Below are 25,973 nucleotides of genomic sequence, written 5' to 3' on the forward strand. Positions count from 1 at the left end.
ATTATACTATTATTTATTATATTCAAAATTACGAAGATTGGAAATGTGAAGTAAATTGAATATAATTTAGAAAAGTAAAATGAAAAAAAAAATCTAAAATCTAAAATTGTAAAATAAAAAAAAATGAAGAAAAAAAGGGGTGGCTCAAACACATGAGAGTGGCCATCCGACCACTCCTAGGTTATTCTTATTTATTTATTATTATTTTGTTTTCTGTTTTTTATTTTTTTTAGTCTGAGTTGAATTTTTTTGAGTTAAGTTAAAAACGAGTAGGATAAAATCCGAGTAATTCTACAGAAAGTATCTATTTTGTTGAAAATATTGCACACCAGTAAAATTACAAATCATACCTGCTAATATCCAATGATGAATACTTTTTTTGTTTTGTAAGTAATTATTGATGAAATTACAAACACTTTGACAACAATCATATATATTTACTTTACAAATATATCCAATGATGAATACTCTTTTTATTTGTAATTAGGCTTAAAGGCATATTTGGTACCTGTGATTTAAAAATTCTATTTTTTAGTATCTTAGTTTTATTTCGCTTCAAATATGATACCTGCGTTAGTACCTTCGTCTATTTTTTCGTCTAAATTTTAACGGATTGCCACGTGTCAACAAATGAGGGCTGACATGTGGCACAATATAAAAAAATTAAAAACCTTTAAAAATTAATTAAAAAATTAAAATTAATAAACTCATTTTGGCTAAGGGGATGCTTATCCCCTTAGCCGGCCTAGGTGGCCACAGGTAAACATCTAGTATACTTTGTATTAATGCAATAGATGTTGGCCAAAGTAAACATGAGCAACATCGTGTATTGTATAAATTAAGCATTAATTATTAATACGAAGTATCCAATGTTCATAAATTTAAAATAAAAATACAAAGTATTCCGCACATCTTTCTTTATTTCTTACGTAGTAAAGAGAACCAACAAATTAGTATCCAACGTTCAAAAACTAATAATAATAAAATTAATTTAAAAAAAAAAAAAAAAAAAAAAAAAGAAGAAGAAGAAGAAAGAAAGAAAGAAGAAGAAGAAGAATACAAAGCATCATGCACGTCTCACCTTATTTATTCTTTTTTTTTAAAAAAAAAAAAAAAAACAAATTGGCAAGGCCAGCAAATTTCATTACAGGAATAAAGATCACAGTGAATAAAGATACAAAATCCCCACACACAAAGCCAGGAAAAATCCTGACTTAAAGCAGCTACCAAAATAATAAACAAACATCACAAGAACAAATATTTGAGCCTCTCCTTACAATAAAGCACATCCTATCTAAAGAAATGAGGGCCGATCTAGCTCCGAAGCCATCTAAATGCTCAAGTAAAATCTGATCATTACAATGGTAGATTGTGAAAAGAGACCAAGAATATACAAACGACATGAAAACCACCAAGCAATCGGCGTAAGGAAAATCGTTGTCGGAGCTGGCGCATGTGAAACACACGCCCTCTCCGCGAAACCTCCAAGCAGCAGACAGCCTCCTTAACCACAATCCTCACCAACCAAGACCGAAATGTACAAGCCGTGGCCCACACGCACTGGTCCAGGGAGGAAAAACTCCCTAGCGCGTGCAGGCCACACGCCAATTAGGATAGAGAAGCACAGTCGCGTCTTAAGCCTACAGGACTGGAGCACACCGACAACCACCACAGGGAGGTGCGTGACGATAAAAACCTGATCAAAGCACACAAATCTAGCATCAAGAAAAAACACCCAAAGCAAGCACAGCTATATAAGTTTCGCCAGAGACACACCCACAACCAACCATCCCTACAAACCAGAAACAGATAAGTCTTCTGCCAAAAGATAAACAATAAAGAAAAGAAAACCGAAAAACAACTCCATAGCCAAAGCTAAGAGAAAAGCCAGCCTCTACCGAAACAAGTCAGGAGGAACAAAACCCACAAACAGCCCTAATGGCTAAGGGAAAAACCTAGCCTCCACTGGAGCAAGACCAGGGAGGAAACAAAACGCCCTTACCCTAGAAGGCAAGGGGTAAACTAGCACCAGGAGGGGGAGGCTTCCCCCGCGAAACCAGCTCCTCGAACTCTCTCTCTCTGTGAAAAGATTTGGAGACTCTCTCTCTAAAAAGCTATGGAACAGTCTTTAAAAATAGAAAATATCTCACTTTATTTATTACATAGTAAAGAGAACTAACTAATTTTTCTCCTTCGCCTTGCAATTTTCTACGTACCTTTGAATGTAGCCTGATCCTGCTCGATCTGAACCGATAACATTAAGCATAAACATAAGAATCTTGTAATATATATATATATATATATATATATATATATATATATATATATATATATATATATATATATATATATATATACAAACTTACATGGATCATCACAGTGACACGACGATATATCGTAAAGTCAACATATGGTACATACCTTATAATATATACCTGATATACAGAGTTAACATCTATGCAGTGGAACACATAAAAACATAATCTGAAAAGTAAAAGCACATCTACAAACCATTAACTGTTAATACACAAAATAGCCAATATAATGGTCTGTATGTTTAAGGCTTTAAACATAACATTAATTATATACCAAAAATATGGCTCTATAAATACACATGTCACAAGCGACACGAGCCATATATAAAAGACTACAAAATAATAAACTACTCGCAAGTCCATGACATATGACGTCATAATGTGCTTCTGTCATAGCATCCCACACTCTAGGCAACTAGGTCATCATCTACTGACTACATCTTCGGAACCTGCAGCCAAAACATCAATGTCTATATGGTCGTGGTGATAGCCACGTCCGTATAAGTGAAAGTATGAGTTCACCACCTCAGCAGTATAATACTCACTAAGTTTTCGCATAGAACTGACTTTTCATTATATCATTCATTTACAATAACAGTTACAATTTTTAGTCACGAAGATTCGTCAATTGAAAACATATCGTAGTTGATAAGATAAACACCAATATTTCAAAAACATGTGAAAGTATACTATGTAGCTATGAACATATAAAAGCATTCCAATCTACCGCTTGTAATTGCATATATACAAGCCCATCAACAACATATTACTTTTATACTAAGTGGCCCAACCATACATGTACACAAGTATTCCTACTTGGGAAACACTAGCATACAAGTACGTCATATGGCATCAAGCATGGCTATACAGAGATACATGCATTTTCAAATTATGGGAAACACGAGTATCTAAGCACTCTCAAGCTTCGTACCTTTAAAACATTTATATAGTGTAGCCGAATAGAAATACGCATATACTCTTTTCCATTAAAATTCATATTCATATTAATATGTCTAGCATGAAAACTAATACATATAGTCATGAAAAAAACATCACAAAACAATGATATGCATGCTCATGTATATTTTTATCTCTCTTTGGGACTTGTTCTAATGGCTTCAATTATATCCTTTCGTGTACACTTACTTAACATTATGGGGCTTGCCCCAAGGTAGTGAGAGCTTGCAACTAACTCATTCTATGGACTTGTCCTTCATAATGCTATTAATATTCTATTTATATCATCGAGGGCTTGCCCTTACGGACTTGTTCGTTAGTGTAATGTTGGAGACTTATCTCGATTCTTATAGTGTCTTATGCATTTCGCTCACATCCATGCTCATACTTCATGCTCAAATTAATATACATTTAAATTTCATTATCATACTTTTAACACATAATTTTCTCACAAAACATAAATATTTCAATGGGTAATTTTCGTAACGCAAATCATATAATTTATATCTCAATACGCATCAAAACACAATTCAAGTCATATTTTCATATTCATATCACAAATCACTTAAATATCATAATATCTCAACATAATTGAAAGTATTTAAAACACTCAAACACGTACAATCAACATATTGTTGGTTCGAATCAAAACAAGCATATCATTAACATTTCTATAAAAAAACTTAAAACATAGTATATTTTTCTTAATGAGTAGAATATTCACCTTGGCTGTGCGGATATTAGGCTCAACTTATGGATTCCTAGGCAATGCCTTGCAACGTGCAACTGAAATCAAAACACTGCACATATTTAGCATTTTCTAACACTAGACTCACATTTAGCTTTTAAACTACTTAAGAGTTAGACCTATGGAAAATCCATAAAATTTATAATGTTCCAATCAACAACCCATTAACACAAAACACTAACCCATAAGAATATCTTAGGATTAGGCACTTAAAATCACAATTTAGAAAAATACCCAAAAAGTTTGGGTTTGGGGATTTACCTTAATTTCTCACCAAGCTAAAACCCGTTGCTTGGAAATGGCTAGAATACCTAAAAGACACTAAATACCTAAAGAATATTGGAAGATTAAGCATAATCTCTCAATAATCAACCTAAAACTAGAGAGATTATGAATTTTGGATTTTACCTCAAATCGAACGGTAGAAACGTAGATCGGGTTTCGTCGATCACGTTTTTGAAATTATATTTGAGTGTGGATGCTTGGATCTTCGTGGATCAAAGGTTTTAGATGAAAAACTCGAGAAATCGTGAGAGCGCTAGAAGTTTTCGAATAAATGAGCCAAAAAGACCTATTTTCTCTTTTATCTCGCATCGTATCTCAACACGATAAGTGGCTGTCCAGACACACGAACGAAAGCCAACATACTGCCTTGGCTGTCCTGATCTACATGTCCAGACACACAAGTCAGTATGTCCATTTGGGCATTCTGCTTTACCCGTCCAATGCCCCTTCCGAACACGGCTTCCAGAAACTTGATTTTGAGTGCTTTCTAATTGTATCTTTGGTTTTTTTTTTTTTGGCAATTTTACTAACTCTAATAATTTATTAATTCTAATTTATATTTTAAATACTCGACAAGACATTACATCCCTCCTTATAAAAATTTCAAACTCAAAATTTGAACTCTAAGACATTTTTCACACATACGAGCATGCATTTTACTTAATGACAGACATGGAAATGGTATGAATCAAGTGATCATACCTGGGTGTACTCAAACAAATGTGAAAATCGCTCTCGCATTTCTTACTCAAACACCTACATGGCTTCCTCAACACCGTGATTTCGCCATGGAACCCTCACTAATGAGATGATTTTAGTCCTCAGTTGGTGTTCCTTTTCAATCCAACACTTGTATTGACGACTTTTCATATGTCTAGTCTGCTTGAATATCAAGAAGCTCATCACATGTGAGGGATCATAAACACATTTACACAACTGAGAAACATGAAAAATGTCCTGAATGCTCGCCAAACTGGAAGGCATCACAACACTATATGCTATAGGATTCGCTTGTTTTAGCACTTACACAATCTGCACAATTGCAAACTGTTGTGCCAGCTGCTCCATGATGTATATGTTATACGACTATCATACAATTTCGATAATGTAGCAGTGAAAATCAGCCATTAGTTTTTATTTTTATTTTTATTTTTATTTTTAAGGAAAATTTCACTAAACCTCTTGAATTTTCCTTGCTTTCACAATTATCCCTCTAAACTTAAAAAAATATCAATTTAGTGTATCCATCATTCAATTTTATATTTCCAATTTCACCCCATTATAATTTTTCGTTAAATCTTGTATAAATTTTCAAAATACCCATATTCTTTTAATATATATATATATATATTAAAAAATTCAAAAATTTAAGCGTGGTTATTTTTAAAATATTGTCACTCCTTGTTAGGATTTAACAAAAAATCAAAATAAAATAGTAAAATTGAAAAGAAAATTTAAAAGATGAATACACTATTTTAAAAATTCATTATAAATTTAGAAGAAAATAAATTATGTTCCAAACTCCAAAGTAAAAATTATTACAGCGCTATTATGAGAGAGAGAGAGAGAGAGAGAGAGAGAGAGAGTTCATATATATATATATACCAGATGCAAAGGCAGTGGTCTTGGAATGGTAGGCAGCATCTAAACGCCATGGATTGCATTTGATTGGAAGACAGCCGAAGAAGCAAGCGAGGTAGGCTGGGTAAGGGTTTGCTGCTTTGCATGTTTGGTCGCAGTGCATAACACAAATACATAGAAGATGGAATTTTGGAGGTAGATGGAATTTTGGGAGTTTAGGTAATTTTACATCGACTACTTCACGTGGATCAGACCATTTACGAGGAACTGGGGAGCTCGGAGAGGGAGAGGGAGAGGGAGAGGGAGCCTTTTCTGCTTTCACTGCCATGATCACCACACATATATTCATCATCATCATCATCATCATCATCCATACAAGTTTCATTCTACCCATCCCACCCACAATTTCGGTTCTTCTACTTTTTTTGTTTTGCGAATTTCTATGCCCATCGGTTATTTATAAAGACATTCGAGAATTTCAAAATAAATATGTTTTAGCTAAAACAAAAATCTGATTTAATAAAGAAATTAGAAAAAATCTGACTTATAACTCTTCTAACTTTTAAAAAAAATACACAAAATTTAAAAAGTGTCAATTTATGATATTAATTTTTCAATTTCAACATTTTGTTAAAATTTTTTGTTAAATCCTGTCAAAAATTTTAAAAGACCTCCTTTCTTTTCTTTTTCTTTTTTTTTTTTAAAAAAATCGATACAATTTATATGATGATCAAAATTTAACGAAATTTATAAAAATAATCATTAAAAAAAATTATAATTTTTTTTAAAAAAAAAAAAAACATAAGGTATTTTCCATTTTAAAAAGGTGACGTTTAGGAAAGTTGAGTGGCTTTTTGCATTGAAAAGTGAGTTTTAGTTGACATTGTTATATATGCCCTTTAGTCGAAGTCATTGCTTTACAAAATAGTTAATTATATATGCGATTATCCAATGATTTCTAGCTTTTAATAAAAAAAGAAAAAAAAGACCCATTTGTAATTCTATATGAAGGTTTAATTAAGTTGGCATTCAAATCTACCTCTCTACCTCTTCCCTTCTTGCACGCATCCTTGAGACTTTGGCTACGAATTAATTGGTTAATGCAAATTACTAACCAATTAATTCAATTACGAAAGATGAGGGTTTGACGTGGTTTGGCCTTTAGAGGCTTACGTCTACTGTCCACCGTTGCAATACGAATATGTTTAACTTATTTCAAACTATTTTATAATGAGATGTTTTTATAGGGTACAATAAGTAGTTGAGATAACTTAAGGGTTCATTTGAGTTTGTGACTTCAAAAAAAACGATTTAAAACTTGCGATTTGAAAATGTGTGATTTAAAAAGTTGATTTTTAAAAACGCAATTAAGCATTTGATAAAATCGTAGTTTGGCATTTAAAATCGTTGGTTAGCCTTTAAAATATTGTATTTTTTTAAAAAATAAAATAAAATAAAAATCCAATTGCTTGCAATTTGAAAACGCATAAATTTGTGTTTTCAAATCGCAATTTTTTAAAAGATGCAATTCCAAAATGATTCAGTTTCAACGATTTGGTTTAAAATCACATTTTTTGTATACGAAATCACAATCTCAAATGCACCCCTTAGAAATGTAAGAAAATCCTAAACTATATTTGAAATAATAAGAGAAAACTTCACTTATAACCCCTTATCTTACATTATTTTTACAATTAAGTACTCAAACTTTAAAAAGTGTCAATTTAAGGTATCTATCTTTCTTTATTTTTTTTATTTTTTCCTTTTTTTATTTTTTTTAATTTTAACTCTCCGTTAGAATTTTTGTTAAATCAATCCTATTAAAATTTCTAAAATACTTGTGATTTTTTTTAAAAAATAAAAATAAAAATAAAAATAAAAAATAAACACGAGCAACGTCATGTGTTGTATAAATTAAGCATTTATTAATACAAAGTATCCAACGTTCACAAATTTAAAATAAAAATACAAAATTAATATCCCGCACGTCTCTCTTTATTTCTTACATAGTAAAGAGAACCAACAAATTAGTGTCCAGCGTTGAAAAACAAATAATAATAATAAAAAAAAAAACAAAAAACCAAAGTAGAATACAAAGTATCCTGCACGTCTCACTTTATTCTTACATAGTAAAGAGAACCAACTAAATTTTCCCCCTCGCCTTGCAATTTTCTATGTACCTATGAATGTAGCCTCCTCCTGCTTGATCCGAACATGTCACATTAAACATAAACATAAGAATCTTGTAATATATATATATATATATATATATTTATTTATAAAGAGAGAGTAATGTTATTTACTAGATTGTTATACGACTTTAATACAATTTAGATGATGTAGCAGTGAAAATTAGCCATTAATTTTTATTTTTATTTTCAAGGTAAACTTCACTAAACCCGACCCTTGAATTTTTGTGTGTTCAAAACTCAATTGCATTTAGTTGTTTTCCTATAAATTATATAATATTGAACATTATATATATATATATATATATATATATAGCTTTACATGTACGTATATGTTTGAATATTTCATATGATATATATGTAAAGTTTCTAAGTTACATTGTATTTGACTAAGGTGTGAGTAATGAGACTATTACACAGAATATCATAGTTATATGTCATTATAATTTATAAAAGATTGTTCGTAGTCGTAAATGGAATTGAGAAATCCATCTAGACTATAACATGTCAACCTTAACGATTTATCTTGATTAAGAGAAGCAGGAAAGATTTTGAGATGATATGTTGATGGAAGTGCAAGGTGGTGTCATGCACTGAACGGACTACATGAGTCATCATTCTTTCTACATGCACTATGATTAAGAATGATGTACGTGCACAGCGACTTGTGACATGTACTTTAAATCCCGAGAAGATTGTGAACTCAAATGTGAAGTGTATGTCACTTTGATGTACAAGAATGAGATCAAAACGCTGGTCAACACTTATGTGCGTTGGGTGATCGCACTTCAAGAAATAATCTAAATCTTTTGTCATGGAACAAAGTGACAACAAATATTCCCATTGAGTGTTTTAGTGGAATTTACTGAAATTTTATTTTTGTGCAAGGTGAGATGAAAAACTCACAAGGTACAAATAGAATATATCATGTAATTAAATCAGTAATATTAAGGAAACTAGGTAGTGAACTAAGTAACAGTGTATTGACTTTGGTTCGACTACGGAATGATTTTATTGAGTGATAATATGTAAAAAATAAATATGTTATGGGGATTGATTCATTAATTTGAAAAATACATATTAGACTGCATTCATATTTGTTTAGTGGAATCAATTGTGATTAAATATGATCATGTGATATTGTTACAAACCTATTTAAAGCTAATTGAATTTTTTTTTCCTTTAGGTCCCTCTTTGAACTGAAATACATTGACCAGATTCTATGAGCCTCAGTTATGCATTTATTTATGTTGGATTGTTTTATTTGATAAAACATGGGTCAAAGAAATATGATTCATAAGTGGCTCATTACTAAGAGATGATTGAGCTTATGAATTAATTTTTATGAGCTTAAGCAGTTAATGAACTATGGCTTTAGAAATTAATTTTTATAAACTTAAGCAGCTAGAGAGCTATGAGCTATTGGAATTAATTCGAAAGGCTTAAGCACAGATAAATGAGCATTGTGTTAGGTTTTTAAACCAATGCTCATGCTGAAAAATATGTAGCAATGGATTAGGTTTTTAAACTTTGCACTAGATGCATGGCCAAAGGGAGTGTTTCACTAAAACACTCTCATTGGTCGTGCATCATAGAAGTTAGAACTCCTCCTATTACTCATATCATATCTCAGCTACACTTTGGTTTATCTCACAATCTTATCATAAGTGTAAATTCAAGTCTATAAATAGAGGGCTATAGTGAAGTATTGTTAACTAATTGACTGCTTCAAGTTGTTTAGTCATCAAAGAGAATATTTGGAAGCTGAGTCAATAATACAAAGAACACGTTCTTTATCATTCAACATGCAAGCTTCAAAGTCAACTGGCCCTAGTTAGGAGATGCCGATTTTGATTGTAAGTACCTTGAACATGTTAATTTAAATAATTTAGCCTTATTTATCTTGAAGAAAATTTTTCTAGGATCGGTATTTCGCTACATGTAATTTGATTAGAGCATAATCCCCAACAAGTGTCAAAGTCTATAAATAGATGACTATAATGAAATATTATTTACTAATTCACTGCTTCAATATGTGAGTCCACACTCACAGTTATATTCAGTCATCAGAGAGAATATCTGGAGGTTTAATCAAGAACACGTTTTTCATCATTCAACATGCAAACTTCAAAGTCAACTGGCCCTAGTAGCCTAAGAGAGGACGATTTCGATTGTAAGTACTATGAGATATTAGTTTAAATAATCTAGCTTTGTTTAGGTTAAAGAATTTTTTTTTTTTCACAATTATTACCATAAACTTTAAAAACTCTCAATGTAGTGTATACATCCTTCAATTTTTTTTTTCTTTCAATTTCACGCTGTTATAATTTTTCGTTAAATATTGTCAAAATTTTCAAGACACCCATTTTTTTAAAAATATATATTAAAAAAATTTCAAATATTCAGGCACGGGTATTTTTACAAATTTTGTTCAAAACCATCTCCTAAATCCTTGCAAATTTTATTTTTTTTCCCCTAAAAAATAATGAGTATTTTGAAAATTTTGTCACCTCTAGTTAGGACTTAACGAAAAATCCAAATAAAATGGTGAAATTAAAAAAAAAATGCAAGATAAATGCACTATTTTAGAAACTCATTATAAATTTTGAAGAAAATTAATTATGTTCCAAACTCCAAAGTAAAAATTATTACAGCGCTATTACGAGAGAGAGAGAGAGAGAGAGAGAGAGAGTTTTCATGTGTATATATATATATACCAGATCCAAAGGCAGCGCTTTTGGAACGGTAAACAGCATCTAAACGCCATGGATTGCATTTGATTGGGAGACAGCCGAAGAAGCAAGCGAGGTAGGCTGGGTAAGGGTTTGCTGCTTTGCATGCTTGGTCGCAGTGCATAACACAAATACATAAAAGATGGAATTTTGGAGGTAGATAGAATTTTGGAAGTTTACGACGTTTTTCGGGCTTCTCAGGTTTTTTTTCAGGCTTTTCAGGATTTTCAGGGTTTTCTTCATCGATTTCATGTGGATCCAACCAATTACGAGGAACTGGAGAGTTCGGAGAGGGAGAGGGAGAGGGAGAGGAAGCGAGAGCCTTTTCTGCTTCCACCGCCATGATCAGCACACACATATTCATCATCATCGCCATCATCATCCACACAAGTTTCGTTCTACCCATCCCGCCCACAATTTCGGTTCTTCTACTTTTCTTTTTCGGTTTTTGCGAATTGCAATGCCCAACGGCTATTTATAAAGACATTTGAGACTTTCAAAATAAATATATTTTAGCTAAAATAAATATACCCTATTTTTAAACAAATAAACATAGAGGGTACGTATTTTCCCTTTTAAAAATGTGGCTTTTAGAAAAGTTGAGTAGCTTTTTGCATTGAAAAGTGTCTTTTAGTTGACATTATTATATATATGTCTTTTAGTCGGAGTCATTGCTTTACACAATATATATATATATATATATATGTGTGTGTGTGATTATCCAATGATTTATAGCTTTTAATAAAAAATAAAAATAAAATCAGATATACTTATAATAAAAAACTTTGGAAAAAATCTACCTCTTCTCCCCTTCTGGCACGCATCCTTGAGATTTTGGCTAGGAATTAATTGGTTAATTTGTCATTGCAATTTGCAAATTACTATCCTCACAAGAGAACCAAAAATCAATATATATATATTATTAAAATTAGAATATAAAATATAGGGGGAGAGGAAGCAAAGAGATAGAAAGACGAGGGTTTTATGTGGTTTGGCCTTAGGGGCTTACGTCCACCGTCCACCGTCCACCGTTATAATACGAATATGTTTAACTTTTTTCAAACTATGTTGCAATGGGGTGTTTTTATAGGGTACAATAAGTAGTTGAGATAACTTAAGGGTTTGTTTGAGTTTGAGACTTATGCTCCGTTTGTTTCGACGTAAAATGGTTTCTGTCGTAAAATGGTTTCAGGGAAGTCATTTTTCAGGAAACCATTTTCTGTCGAAAGCATTTTCCGGTGTTTGGCGCATACGGAAAATCGAAAATATTTTTTTATATTTTTATTCAATCATATTAACTTATAAAAATCAATTTTTATTCACAACATAAAAATATTAATGTAAAATAATATAAAAATCATCGATGACGAGATTCGGTCACTGACCGACTAGATTCTGACTATTTTTACCTGATTCCGGCTAATATAACTAGAATTCGAGATAAAACCCGGAATCCAGACAGTTTCGTCGGAATCTGGGATAGCCGGATTCTGGCGAAAGTGGCCGGATTTGGCCAGATAGGCCGGATCCCGGCAGGCTGGCCGGATTTGGCCAGATTCGTCCTGCCAGCCGGCCGTTCTGGCCATAGCCGGCCGGGAACCGGCCTCCCTGGCCAGGGCCGGTCGGAATCCGGCTCTCTGGCTAGATCCGGCCAGATTGGTCGCCGAAATTTGGCTGACCGGATTCCGGTGAAGGTGGCCGGATTCCGTCGCCAGATTCTGGCGACATTAACGGATGTTGGTTTCCAATACCGGCAATATTTCGATGGTTGTCGCCTTGTCGGCTGCTTGAACGTGAAGGTCGATTGTGCCGTTTAAAATAGATCGACTGCGTCTGGCGTCTTCAGAAAATGATTTACGCTTTTAAAATCCGTAAATCATTTTCCGAAATTTACTAAGCATTTTTGGTCAAACAGAAATCATTTTCGGGTTGACTATTATTTTCGCCCCTACCAAACACCAGAAAATGCCGAAATCATTTTCCAGAAATCATTTTACGCCGAAACAAACGGAGCATTAATTAAAAAAAAATGTGATTTAAAACTAACGATTTTAAAATGTGTGATTTTTGAAAATGCAGTTAAGTATTTGGTAAAATCATAGTTTAATCTTTAAAATTGTTGCTAAGCCTTTAAAATCCGGTGCTTTTTTTTTTTTTTAAAAAAATAAAATTCTATTGCCTGCAATTTGAAAATGCAAAAAATCTGCGTTTTCAAATCACAGTTTTAAAAACGCAATTTTCAAACGATTCAGTTTTAGCTATTTGGTTTAAAATCATACTTTTTGTATACGTAATCACAATCTCAAACACACCTTAAAAAAGGTAAGAAAGCCTTAAACCATATTTGAAACAGTAAGAGAAAACTTCACTTATAACCCCTGATCTTTCATCACTTTTATAATTAAGTATTCAAACTTTAAAAAGTGTCAATTTAAGGTATCCACTATTCTTTCTTTTTTCAATTTCAACAATTCGTTAGAATTTTATGTTTATTGTATTTTTTTTTGTTTTTGATGATTTGTCCACTTATAATTGGTTGCTGTAAAATGAAAGTTTTACTGTCCATCTTTGTTGAAGGCATTCACTTTAGGAATATGATTTATAACAATTTGGATTTCCTAGAATGCGACTAAACCCATGTGTGAAAAATATTAAGAATCAGATAGAATTTTAGAGAATAGGAAATTTTCATGTTTAGTTTATTCCTAAGGATCGTGTTAGGAATTATTTATGCTTCCTAAAATATTCTTACCTTTATCTCCTCAAGTTTAATAAACAAACTATATGTTTATCAAACAAATTGTAAAAACTAAACAAAAAATAGATCCTCACTTTAATATGTAGATTTTACAAATGGTTACAATCAAACCCAAAAAATAGCATCAAAAATAATTATAACAAAATTATTACATAGTTTAACTTTTCTTATATAACCATAACTATATATCCCATATAAAAAAAAAAAAAAAAAAATGGAAGTATTGAAAAGTTAAAAGTGATCACTATAGAATATTTCACTCCAAAAAAATAAAATAAAAATAGAAGCAACATTGGCCAAATTCATAGAAACAGAAAATCATTTAATAGGACAACTATATATATATATATATATATATAAAGGACACAAAAAACCAAACCGCTAATCAACAAGAGTACTGAACAAAAACAAACAAGTAAAGAGGTTACCAGAGAGGAAGCTTGTGTTCCCATTCTTGATTGAAGTAATTATTACCCACTTATCGACAAAAACCCACATTTACCAAAGAAACTATACAGAGAAAATAGTGGGAACAAAAACAAAAAAGCTTACGGACAAAGGAAACTTACGAGTCCCCCTGAATAACTAAACGAACTCTCTTATAATAAAGGCTATTTTTACACTTTTGCTAAGTTTGTTTCGGCATAAAATATTTTTTGTCGTTAAATATTTTTAATGAAATTACTTATTTATTTTTTTAAAAAGATTTTTCGGTATTTGGTTCGTACAAAAAAATTACCAACGACGAAAAATAACCGGTGATGAGATTCCAGTAATGGCGGCCGGAATTAGGCAGCATTGGCCATATTCCGTCACCGGCTAGCCAGATTCCATGCAGTTTTCCTGGAATCTAGCACAATACAGCTGGATTTTGCTGTACTGGCCAAATTTCAGCCAGATTTGTCGGAATCTGGGTCATCAGAATCTAGCTATGGTGGTGGCGGATTCTTACAAATGTGCGTGTAAGAATGAAAAGTTTAAATTCAGAAAACAATTTACAGTTTTAAATCATTTTCTAAAAGTTAAAGAAATTTTTTGGGTCAAACTTAAAATGATTTTCGTTGACTATTATTTTTCGGTTGCACCAAATACTAGAAAATATAAAAAATATTTTACGCCTAAACAAACAAAACATTAAAATTAAGTTAGGTCATAGGGGCTATTTTCCACACTTAAATCATAGCGTAGCGTAACCAATTACACATATGATGTTAACAAAGTTAATTCTTGATTAACTAGTGGGAAAACTCATAATTTTCATACACAAATTTAGTAAATTAGGGAAAAATTTATAGGTTTTGGAAATTGTTGTAAAATTATGTTAAGAACATTTCAAATAGTATTTTGCTAAATTCTCACTAAATAATGGGCCTATATAGTTTTTAGGTCAAAGGGCTTTCTAATTAAGAAAAGAACAGTCACATAGCCCATTTGGCAATATTTTGTGACCAAGTCATAAATTAGTTAGGATAGGTCCAATTAGGCTTTTCTTAACAAGCCCAAAAGAATTAAGATTTTTCAAAAAATTAAAGAATGTTTATGGCATTTTTCACAAAGAAAAAAACATAAAAATGTTTTCTTTGAGAAAATCAATAATGAAAGTGGATAAAAATATAATATAAGAAGATTTTTACAAAAACTAGTATATGGAAGAAAATAAATAAAAATTATGGACCTAAGAAAAACAAGAGCCAGAAACTAATCTCTTCTTTTTTTAAGAAAATAAAACAACATTTTTAGAAGGGGATCGAATGGTGTCGATCTGGAAAAGACTGATTGGTTGGTTCTAACTAGGTAATTAGAATGTGAGTATTAATTTATCTCAACATTTGGTTCATTGCATTCTTTTAATTCTCTTTACCCCGTCCAAGTTTAATTTTCATTGCATGCTTTTACGGTCTCTTTTACTGTCTATTTCATATGAAAATTTATTTTTATTTTATATCACAAAAAGAAAAAAAAATATAATTTTTTTACAATTAACTCTATGTTGTATCAAAATGAACTCAAAGATTCATGAGGTATATATGCCCAAAAAACAATTTACTCCATACAATTATATTCTGTCCATTAGATTAGCAGATTTTAACAGTATGACATGTTATAGCCAGTAAAATTATGACTTGTGTCTTATTTAAGTCAAAGTCACATTAATGAAATTTGTTAAATTAATAAACGGGATATGATTGTAGAGAGTAAATTATTTTTTTGACATATTTTAAGAACTTTTGAATTTATTTTAATATTTATAGTGAGCTATTTGTAAATCAAATAAACTATTTTAATTTTTATATTTTTCTCTTAAAAAAAAAAAGCTCAAAACAGGCCCAAAGTTTCCAAGCTGTGACCAGTCACAGAGTAATCATCGGAACGACGAGGGCTCACGTCGTCTACAAGACCACGATCACTACTCACTGCTCACTGTTAGAAGAACGGTCTCGGAAAAGCAGTTTACCACCGTCGTTGGCATTCCTTCTAATACATAACTTTTCCTCCCATCGGAATATACCAGGGATTTGTCAAAGATACTTGAAGGGAATTGGCTTTACCTCAGGTGAATTTTTCATTTTTCATTACTGATCTCTCCTAAAGAAAAATGAATGAACGGACAAGATTGCTTCAAGTGAACAAAATAAGCAATTTTTTTTTTCCCTTTAATCTTGTAATCTTGTCCGTTCATTTTTTACCAAGAGATTTTCAGTGAAAATTTCACTGAAGGTAAAACTTAGAATCTAGAATGAATGAATGAACTCCTTAATTAGAACAGAACCTCCTTAATTAATTTCTGAATACAGATAAGAGCTTAATTAGAACAGAACCTCCTTAATCTAGTATTAAATTAGATTTAATAACTAATCGAATTCAGAAATGCTATCAATTGGCTAACGGGGGGTTGTAATCATGGCCTGATCGGAGAAGTGTGAAGTATTTACTATAGAGAAGTAAATATTAGCATGAAAATAGATTCTCTACAGCCAATCGAGATAGTCAGATAGAAAGAACCAGAAAACTAGAAAGAAGGATAAATTAATTAATTATTTTTTTTTTTTTGAAAAAAAATGAAGTTCAAAACCTAGCTTGGCCATCTCTAAAGCCCAAAACACAAGATCCATGACGGAAAAGGTGGCACCACCGGCGAAGCCTCTCTCCCCGCAAGACTGGGAGAGCCTCATCGATGACTTCCAGTACGGTGGTCCTCGCCGGAACAAATGGAGCTCCCTCTACCCTGTCCCCTCCCTCCTCGAACTCGCCCTCTCCTCCATCCTCAAAAGGGACTTCCCTCTCAAGCTCCACCTCCTTCTTTTCCTCGAAGAATTCTGCGACGCGCTATTCATCTCCCAGGAGCCCCAATTCCTGGACCGCCTCCTTGAGGCCCTCCGTCTCATCGTCCAATCCCCCCTCGACGGGACTCACATAACCTTCACTCTCAAAGACCAAATGCTCGTCTCCACCACCTCCATTTTCATCACCCTCGACGTGTTTCACAGATTTGGCATTCGCTACACCGAGACCTTGGTCGAATTGTTGTTGATCATCGTCAACCGCCCCAACCACGGCGCCGACCGCCAGACACGCGCCGTTGCCTGCGAGTGCTTGAGAGAATTGGAGCGATTCCACCCCTGTTTGCTCTCCGATATCGCCGGACACCTGTGGAGCCTCTGCCAAAACGAGCGGACCCACGCGTCGCAGAGCTACATTCTATTGTTCACTTGGGTGATACACAACATCGTGACTAACAAGTCCAGCGTTTCGATCCTCAACACCTCGCTTCCTTTGGTTCCCTTCAATGTGCCGCAATCGCTGCTCTTGGACGGTTCTTCGAACTCCGCGAACACGGGGTTGAACTACAAGGAGCTGAGGAGGGCGATGGCGTTCTTGCTGGAATCGCCGCAGGTTTTGACGCCGTGCGGGATGGCGGAGTTCATGGCGATGATGACGCCGGTGGCGGTGGCGTTGGATCTCCAGGCCTCCATGTTGAAGGTGCAGTTCTTCGGGATGCTCTGTTCCTATGATCCGATGCTGTGCCATGTAGTTTTGATGCTGTATTTGCAGTTCTCGGATGCCTTCGATGGGCAAGAGGGCGAGATTGCCGGCCGGCTCTTGTTGATTTCGAGACAAGTGCAGCACAATTTGGTCTTCCGGTTGCTCGCTCTTCATTGGTTGATGGGTTTCAATCAACTGATTTCCAGCAGAGAGGTTAACAAAAAGAAGGCTATGGTCGTCGAGATGGGGTTGAGCTTCTATCCCAGAGTGTTTGATCCGCTAGCATTGAAGGCTTTGAAGCTGGACTTGCTTGCTTTCTGCGCGGTATGTATGGAGAGCTTGACATCGGAGATTGCTTCGGACGCGGGGAAGTCTGGGGAGAAGCTGTTTGGAGATGGTATTGTGTCTGTGTCAGCTTTTCAGTGGTTGCCGCCGGCGAGCACGGAAACCGCGGTGGCGTTCCGCGCCTTCCGTAAGTTTTTGATAGGTGGGTCGTCTCATTCTGACGCCGATCCTTCCACCACTGGAATTCTCATGGAGTCCACCATCTTCAATACTTTACAGGTATTTTGCAGGTTTTCTTTCCATTTTCTTTTCTCACCTCGATATAACAATTGGTTACTATTTCATGGGAGTCAGAAAAAACATTAATACATATTTGAAAAAACAAAAGAATACTCTGTTTCTTTTTTTGATAAGTAAATATTTTTTGGGGTGAGAGACGCTCACAGACTGTTTCTTTCGATGCAAATATGTCATAAACTACAAATAGACTCTGTTGTTTCTTTTTCTTTCTTCATTTCTCATCATAACATGTGGACTCTTTGGTTTCAAATATATGCAACTCTTTCCGAACAAATATCTTCTACTTTTTAATGTAGTACCAAAACCTTCAAGTTTAATAAGGAGATACCTTTTGCTAAACAGATGAAGACACTACGAAGAATGTCAAACAGATTTGATTAGAACGCATTTGGAGATAATTTGACGTTCTATGCAATCTTTTCCGCTTCTTGTATTTGACTAGCTGAAGTGGCTAAGGGTGATGACGAATAGGGACAAAATATTCGATGCCATATTATATGGTCAACCTAAGAATAGATTGAGAAAAAACAGGCAGTGGCTGGGAATAGGATTAACTCACATATGTAAATCCAACCATATTTGTGGAAATCAATGATATTCTCTTGATCTTGTTATGATAAAAAAGGACGTGTGGCGTCCCACATCGCTTGGGAAATGTCAGAGCATGCACTCTCTAAATAGTATGCTGCCTTTTAGGGCAAAACCCAAGAACAAAACCGTGCAGACTTGGCCCAAAGTGGACAATATCATACCACTTGGAGCGGGCTGTTATATATGGTATTAGAGCTGGAGCCCAGCCTGAGATGGGGGGAGCGTGCACAAGCCCATGAAGGTTGCCAACGGGGACGCGGGGCTTAAGAGGGGGTGATTGTGGCGTCTCACATCGCCTGGGTGTGGGAAAGGAGATGTGCTTATATAGAGTATGCTCTCTCTAAATGGTATGAGGCCTTTTGAGGTAAAAACCAAGAACAAAACCGTGCGCACTTGGCCCAAAGCGGACAATATTATACCACTTGGAGCGGGTTGTTACATGCTGCATAAGCAGGATTCACATTATCAGCTCCAAATATATATATTTTTTTTGATAGGTAATCAAGCAAATAGTTATCAACTCCAAATATTTGAGGTTATACCATGTTAATGGAGTTGCACTTGTGGTATTTTCCAAATATGTCCTCATGTGCCTGTGGTGAGCTTAGGGTTTGGAGAATTGTGGATCTAGGATTTAGATTTTTTTTTTTAACAAAAAAGGTTTAGGGTTCAAAGATTGTGCACAGTTTTGAAATGATGGTTGGTAAGGCAAGAGCATTATTTCGATTACCAGAAAATTCTGGACAACGACTGAGTTTTAGAATTTTGTGATTCCTTTGATTTGTTATATGGTGGTTATTTGGTCGGGAAAGTATGCGGGATAGGCAAGGAGAAAGGCTTAATTTATGGTTGCAAAAGGGTTTTGAGGACTATGAGAGGACTTTAGAGGAGATTAAGTCATTTTTCTTCAAAATTTTGTATCTTTGAACAACTGTTTATGTTTCTCCTTTAACAATTAGTTATAGTGATTTTTTTATTCTTTTTGCTCCTTTTAGTTAGGTACTTCCTCTTGTATATTTTTTGTGTACTTAAGAGTGTCTTTACGCTTTTACTGATATTTGCTGTTTACTTATTAAAAGAAAAAAAAAATTGTTGTTGCAAAAGGGGGAAGACAAGAAAAGAAGTTGCAACTGTTCAGGGGCTGCGTGGCCAGTGGAGGAGAAGATAGATCGTTGCTTGATGCTCCTTTGGTGGTTGAGTTTGCGGGTGATGTCCAACCTTTCTCTCCTTTGGAGTGGTCTCTGTTATGTTCCACGGTGGGGTTTGGGTCCAAGGGGAAAGAGGATAAGACTGTGGCTTTCCTCTCTGCCCTTGATGAGGAGCATATTCGAGAGGATAAGCTTGTGGGTTGAGAGCTTTAGGGGCTTAGGGGTTTAGATTGTTTTGTGGGATGTTGTTTGGGGCGGGTCGGTGTTAAGGTGTTTGTTTCTCGTATACTTTGTGTGTACTAGGGGGGCCTTGCCCTGTTATTTATAAAATTTGCACTTATAAAAAAAGTCTTCGAATTGTTTGAGTACAATGAAGCATACTGATATAGATTAAGTAATGCTATAAGTCATCCCATTATTCCTCCCCCCTCCCCCCCCTCTCCAATCTCTCCAAAACTTATGTGGCGTTGTCTCCCAACCAAAAAATCAATTGCCATGCACCAAATGCTATGGGGGACCACCCCACATAAACTTTGGGGGAATGAGGAATAATGGGGTGATGTATATCATTACTTGATATACTGATATAGGCTCATTAACTCAAACTTAACCTACTACAGTTAGGTCTCCCAATTTGAGTACTAACAAATTCCTAGTAAAATTCAATAAAAGACTTCTAACACTATTAGATATTCTATAATGTTCTAAACCAAACATGATTAAGAAATTAATTCCAAAAATGAAATTATGCGAAGGAATTTTTCGTAATTCAGATTTGTCTTGCACATAAAATTCCAATAGCTCACGAACTAATGACCTCATTTAAAAAATCTTTTTCAACCCTAGCACATTTATAGTATAAGCTTCAGAAGCATATCTACGTTGCTTTAATCTGACTTGCGTGATGACCCCACACATCAGAAGTCTTAAGCTGCCGAAACTGAAAATCACTCTAAATATAGCAACTTGACTTGTATTGCTTGGTTGCAATGCTCTCCCCTGGTTTGAGGAAACTCAACCTCATGGTTTTACATGTTGAAGTATAAAATCCTAGAATTGGAGCTTGTCAAAGTTCCCTTTATTTTTGGAAGCAACAAGGTTAATGCCAAAGAGTCTCATTTTTTTTCTTCCCACTCTTTAAATTCTATTGGAATGATGAAAAAATTTACTTATCAAATTTTTTTTTTTACTTATAAAAAAAATGAAATCAATGACTGGAACAGTTTTGTATTTAAATCCTTTCTTGAATTGATTTATGGCAGCAAGATCAACCCTATTGTTTTCCTTGGTTCTTTACTTGTTGACATTTGGTGTTGCGCTCATCTTGTGCCTTCATGTTTACATCGCTTTTGCTACGCATTCTTTAGTTTCCTTTTAGCCTCAATATTTCTCGCAAATTTTCTTGCGCGTCTTTTGAATCCACCACTTCAACATCTTTATCATCTTCTTGTTCTTTTCTGTAGCTGAGAATTCAACTTCTAAAGTCAATTGGGGCATGTGGGCTGAAGTTTGATCTTAGTTTCAAGATTATATGCCTTGATTAGTGGTGAAATTGTCAGCTCTATGGGTATCTAAAGTAGCATCTAAAGATGCCAACCATTTCCTCATAGAATTTGGCTTTTGCTTCTCAATCTAGAGCTCTTTGGGACTTTTGCTAATTCCTCTCTCTTTCAGTGAAAAATTACAATGTGCATCACAATGATTTGTCCTATCTTGAGGCTAGATAGAAGAACAAGATCCACAATAATGTTCTTCCAAGTAACTTCACCATATGCTCATGACCATAACGCATTCTCCATCCTTGAAGCCTTTGATCTTTAAGACACATGAAGTTTCAGTTTGTAACATTCGAATTGAACAGTAGCATGGAGAGCTTCATCACCACACTTAGCTGTAAGTGGAGCAGTTCATTCAAGAGAACCGTGTCATCGACTATTTCAATTTCTACATCCTGGATTTGTTTCCAGTGAAATGAGCCATCAAAACTAGAATGGCAAAAAGATAGGATCCTTCGCTTTAATGCAAAACTGACATAGGTCAGATTTGGAAAACCTGTCTACGTATGCTTATGGGGGCTTAGGATCAGGAGAATTTGTGTATCTAGAATTTAGAATTTTAAAAGAAAGGTTGTGGTACAAAGATTAACTAGGGTTGTATACTTTTTGTGTACTTAGAAGTGTCTTACGCTTTTAATGATATATGTCGATTAATAATAAATAAAAAAGATTAAGTAGGTTTCCGAAATGATGGTCAATAAGGTAAGAGTCACTGTTTCATGAACGAAACAGGTAGCTAGAAGGTTGGACAGCGTCTATTTTTGGCAATTTAGGGTTGGTTTTATAGGATACTTGCTGGCTATTTTGTAGGGAAAATCTGTGGGGTTTTAGGGTTTTGATAGGTCAAGAGAGGGGCTCAACTTGGGATTGTAAAAGAGGGAAGAAAAGATAAAAGTTTGTGACTGGTTAGGGGCTGTGAACTGTATCCATGAAGAGTATCAGCGTGAATAAGATGAAGACGGCCCTAGGCATCTTTCCTTAACACTCAAATGTATATCACATGTTCAAGTCTCTGATTCTTTGAGTGCAATGAAGCATAAAGTACTTACCTAATTTAAAAATTGTTTTTAACTCTCTGACATTGATAATATAAGGTTCAAAAGCATATAGATCTTACGTCAATCGGACTTTCCATGATGACCCTACACATGAAAAGTTCTTAAGCTGCCAAAACTGAAATCACTGTAAAGACAGTAACTTGACTCTTATTCGATGGCTGCATCAACGGGTGATATGTCTCTCAGCTTCTTGAAGTTGCCCACAAGTATTCAATTTGCTAGCTGCACTTGTCAGTATGACAATATAATAGTGCCAATCTGCACTCTGTTTCATTCTACAAATATCAAGTAGCTTGGATTACTTTTTTTTTTTTTTTTTTTTTGTAATATCATGTATAGCCAACACTCTAAGCATTTTTCAGTTTGTAATATCATGGAATCTTGTGTTTTGTTGTTTGTTCAGCCATTGGACCTCTATTCTTATGTTTCGACTTCTATTTTCCAGAAAATGCTAGTGGAGATGATCTTGGAGCATCAAAGATTGGTTCCAGAGATTGTTGCTTTTATTGACCGCTTGTTGGGCTGTCAAAAACACTGTTGGTTGGGAGAACGCTTGCTTCAGACATTGGATGAGAATTTGCTTCCAAAAGTCTTAATTGATTATAAATTGATTTCTTGCTTCCCAATATTTGATAGAATCGCTGCAAATAATACAATACCTCCAAGTGGATTGTTAGAGCTGCTGACCAAATTCATGGTTTTCCTTGTTGAGAAACATGGCTCAGACACAGGACTAAAATCTTGGTCTCAGGGAAGTAAAGTTCTTGGTGTCTGTCGAACCATGCTGATGCACCACCATAGCTCTAGATTGTTCCTTAGACTATCTCGCCTCCTTGCATTTACTTGCCTTTATTTTCCTGATTTGGAGGTTCGTGACAATGCGAGGTATGAGATAGAAAATCACTTCCTCCCATTCCCCAGTGAAAGAAAGATCTCCTTTACTTCTGTTTTACTTCTTCTATCGCATATGCAGTTTAACAAGCTTTTGTCAGCTATTTCTGTTGACTTATTCTAATTCTGATCAACCATGGCATTTTGCAGGATATATCTGCGGATGCTGATCTGTGTACCTGGAAAGAAGCTTAGAGATATGCTAAACATTGGGGAGCAACTCCTTGGCATTTCTCCTCCTCATTCCAGCTCATTTTTTAATATCCAGTCTCCTCGAACTTCTTACGATCTCAAGAAATCTAGGAACATCTCATCCTATGTTCACCTTGAGCGGATTATACCATTGCTTGTCAAACAATCTTGGTCCCTGTCCTTATCAACTTTGGGTGTCGGTAGTAATAAACCTGGTTACCTCGAGGACATCAGGGACAGTGAAGCCCCAGTTGAGGAAAGGGAGATTGATGGAAGTACTGATATTCAGATCCCAGAGACTGAAAGAACTGATCGACCACAGGAGCCATTGCGTGTGATGGATTCAAAGATTTCAGAGATCTTAGGAACCTTAAGAACGTATTTTTCTTGCATACCTGATTATAGACATTTGCCAGGGATTAAGGTTAGAATATCCTGCACTTTGAGATTTGAATCCGAGCCTTTCAATCGAATATCTGGAGTTGACTCTACTTCTAGTGGTTTGGATAGAGTGGATGCCCTTCCTGCTATGTATGCAACTGTGCTTAATTTTTCATCCTCTGCCCCATACGGATCTATTCCATCATGTCACATACCTTTTCTTCTTGGTGAACCCCCGAGAAATGATATTGTTCTTGTAGAAGACGGTTCTGGAGAAGAGGAAAGTTTTAGGGCACCTGTAACAATTGAATTAGAACCGCGGGAACCAACACCTGGTCTGGTTGATGTTTTCATTGAAACAAATTCAGAAAATGGTCAGATTATTCGTGCTCAGCTTCATAGTATCACAATAGGAATAGAAGACATGTTTCTCCAGGCTATTGCTCCATTTGACATCCCCAAAGAGGCAATACCTGGTTATTACTCAGACTTGTTCAGTGCTCTCTGGGAGGCATGTGGTACTTCCAACATTGGCTGGGAGACCTTTCCACTAAAAGGAGGCAAAGGGGTTGCAGCCATTAGTGGGACACAATCAGTGAAGCTACTTGAAGTCCCTGCAACCTATTTGATTCAGGCTACTGAAAGGCACCTGGCTCACTTTGTTGTGAGTGTGATTGGTGAACCACTCAATAACATTGTGAAGGATGGGGGAATGATTAGAGACGTGATCTGGAAGGATGTGGCTTCAGAATCTTCCCTTGAAGCTAGCACCTCCATAACTGGTCTTGATCAAGCCCCACTTCATCTTACATACTTTGCTGGTGAAGATGAGAGGGAAAATCTTGTTAGTACCAACAAAAGAAATATGGGTTGCTTTCTTATTTTGATATTTCTTCCACCAAGATTCCATCTTCTTTTCCAAATGGAAGTATGTGATGTTTCAACTTTAGTTCGGATTCGAACCGACCATTGGCCATGCTTAGCTTATATTGATGATTATTTGGAAGCCTTATTTTTGACCTAGCGGCAACTCTTTTCCATAATGAGTACTACTTCTGCTTCCCATCCCAATGCTCTCATTTGTTCCTGTTTACACTGCTTTGACATCATCAGCAGTTTGTTCCAACTTTCCGCTATATTGTTTCATGCAGCAAGAATTTTTTTTGTTCTTTGCGTCCAGAGTAAGCTTCAAGCTTGTCTCCAATACCCCTGTAAAATGCAGGGGTACATTCTTTTTGTTCTTGTGTATTCGAACTTGTAAAAATGCGTTCTTTTTGGAAATCTTCCCCTAGGGCCAATCGCTAAGTTTGTAAATAAGAGGTAAGCTGATACATTTTTTGCAGTCAATGCAAGCTTTTATCATTTGTAAATCACATTGGGCTGAATTTTTTAGATGCCTCGACTCGTTATCCGGGTGCGCTAACGAATGCACCCGTTTTTGGTATCCTCCTATCCTATCTATTATAAACAGTTTAGGATTCTTAAGATCTTCAAAACTTGCCACCAGAGATTTTTTTGTTGATGATCTACTTTCCCACAAGGTGCCAATAGAACTGGATTGCCTCTTTCTTTATTTCATTGTAAGAATCCTGTCTTACCACTATCTGCTGTATACATCGTTTTTTAAGTTTTGGTTGCTCTTGGTTCTCACGAGTCTTGTCTCAAGTTTTGGCCATTAAACTCTACATTTCTGTTTTCTGAAAGCCTCTTCTTCTAACTTTGCTAAATTGACGCTAATATTTGATCGATTCGGCATATCCTGTATTATACAAAAGATGTTTGTGTACTGCTACCAGACTGCTTAGAAAGTAAAACTCTCTTTATGTTTACTCCAAAATGCATTTCATTGAAATTTCTCGGCCCTTGTTTTAGAGGCTTCAATTTATATATATATATATAAACCGAGTTTCAACTTCGAATTGGCATAGAATTATGACACGTGGAGTGAACCCATAAATTTTAAACATTGAACTGTTCTTTTAAGTAAAAAAAACCGTCGAATTTTAAAGGTTGAACCAGTTT

The 25,973-nt window shown here is 34.8% G+C and overlaps 2 protein-coding genes and 1 long non-coding RNA gene across 4 annotated transcripts; 1 reads left to right on the forward strand and 2 right to left on the reverse strand.

Moving 5' to 3' along the window:
* Positions 1-2,485: 2,485 nt before the first annotated feature.
* Positions 2,486-6,322, reverse strand: LOC133858512 (uncharacterized). Its single transcript, XR_009898523.1, has 3 exons — positions 5,911-6,322; positions 3,997-4,058; positions 2,486-2,785 (listed from the first exon to the last, which is right to left on the reverse strand). It is a non-coding gene; the product is annotated as an uncharacterized LOC133858512 (long non-coding RNA).
* A 1,440-nt stretch (positions 6,323-7,762) lies between these two features.
* Positions 7,763-11,267, reverse strand: LOC133858478 (uncharacterized). 2 transcript variants are annotated; one of them, XM_062293951.1, is made up of 2 exons: positions 10,793-11,267; positions 7,763-8,085 (listed from the first exon to the last, which is right to left on the reverse strand). In XM_062293951.1, the coding sequence occupies exons 1-2, from the start codon at positions 11,211-11,213 to the stop codon at positions 8,030-8,032; spliced, it is 477 nt and encodes a 158-aa protein (XP_062149935.1). In that variant the 5' UTR covers positions 11,214-11,267; the 3' UTR covers positions 7,763-8,029. The 2 variants fall into 2 exon arrangements, with proteins under 2 accessions (XP_062149935.1, XP_062149934.1); XM_062293950.1 differs by having other exon boundaries at positions 7,763-8,088.
* A 5,129-nt stretch (positions 11,268-16,396) lies between these two features.
* On the forward strand, positions 16,397-25,336 carry LOC133870952 (uncharacterized). Its single transcript, XM_062308255.1, has 3 exons — positions 16,397-18,113; positions 22,933-23,372; positions 23,529-25,336. The coding sequence occupies exons 1-3, from the start codon at positions 16,677-16,679 to the stop codon at positions 24,973-24,975; spliced, it is 3,324 nt and encodes a 1,107-aa protein (XP_062164239.1). The 5' UTR covers positions 16,397-16,676; the 3' UTR covers positions 24,976-25,336.
* The last annotated feature ends 637 nt before the right edge of the window (positions 25,337-25,973 follow it).

This window comes from Alnus glutinosa, chromosome 1 (genome assembly GCF_958979055.1).
Source record: "Alnus glutinosa chromosome 1, dhAlnGlut1.1, whole genome shotgun sequence".
Lineage (NCBI taxonomy): Eukaryota > Viridiplantae > Streptophyta > Magnoliopsida > Fagales > Betulaceae > Alnus > Alnus glutinosa.

Excerpts from the sequence above, each read along its gene's own strand:
- LOC133858478 (XM_062293950.1), bottom strand. The coding sequence starts at position 11,213 with ATGGGTAGAACGAAACTTGTGTGGATGATGATGGCGATGATGATGAAT. Across the intron at positions 8,089-10,792 it reads AAGCGCTGCCTTTGGATCTG|CAGGAGGAGGCTACATTCAT; the intron begins GTATATATATAT and ends GTTCGGATCAAG.
- LOC133870952 (XM_062308255.1), top strand. The coding sequence starts at position 16,677 with ATGACGGAAAAGGTGGCACCACCGGCGAAGCCTCTCTCCCCGCAAGAC. Across the intron at positions 18,114-22,932 it reads CCATCTTCAATACTTTACAG|AAAATGCTAGTGGAGATGAT; the intron begins GTATTTTGCAGG and ends TCTATTTTCCAG. Across the intron at positions 23,373-23,528 it reads GAGGTTCGTGACAATGCGAG|GATATATCTGCGGATGCTGA; the intron begins GTATGAGATAGA and ends GGCATTTTGCAG.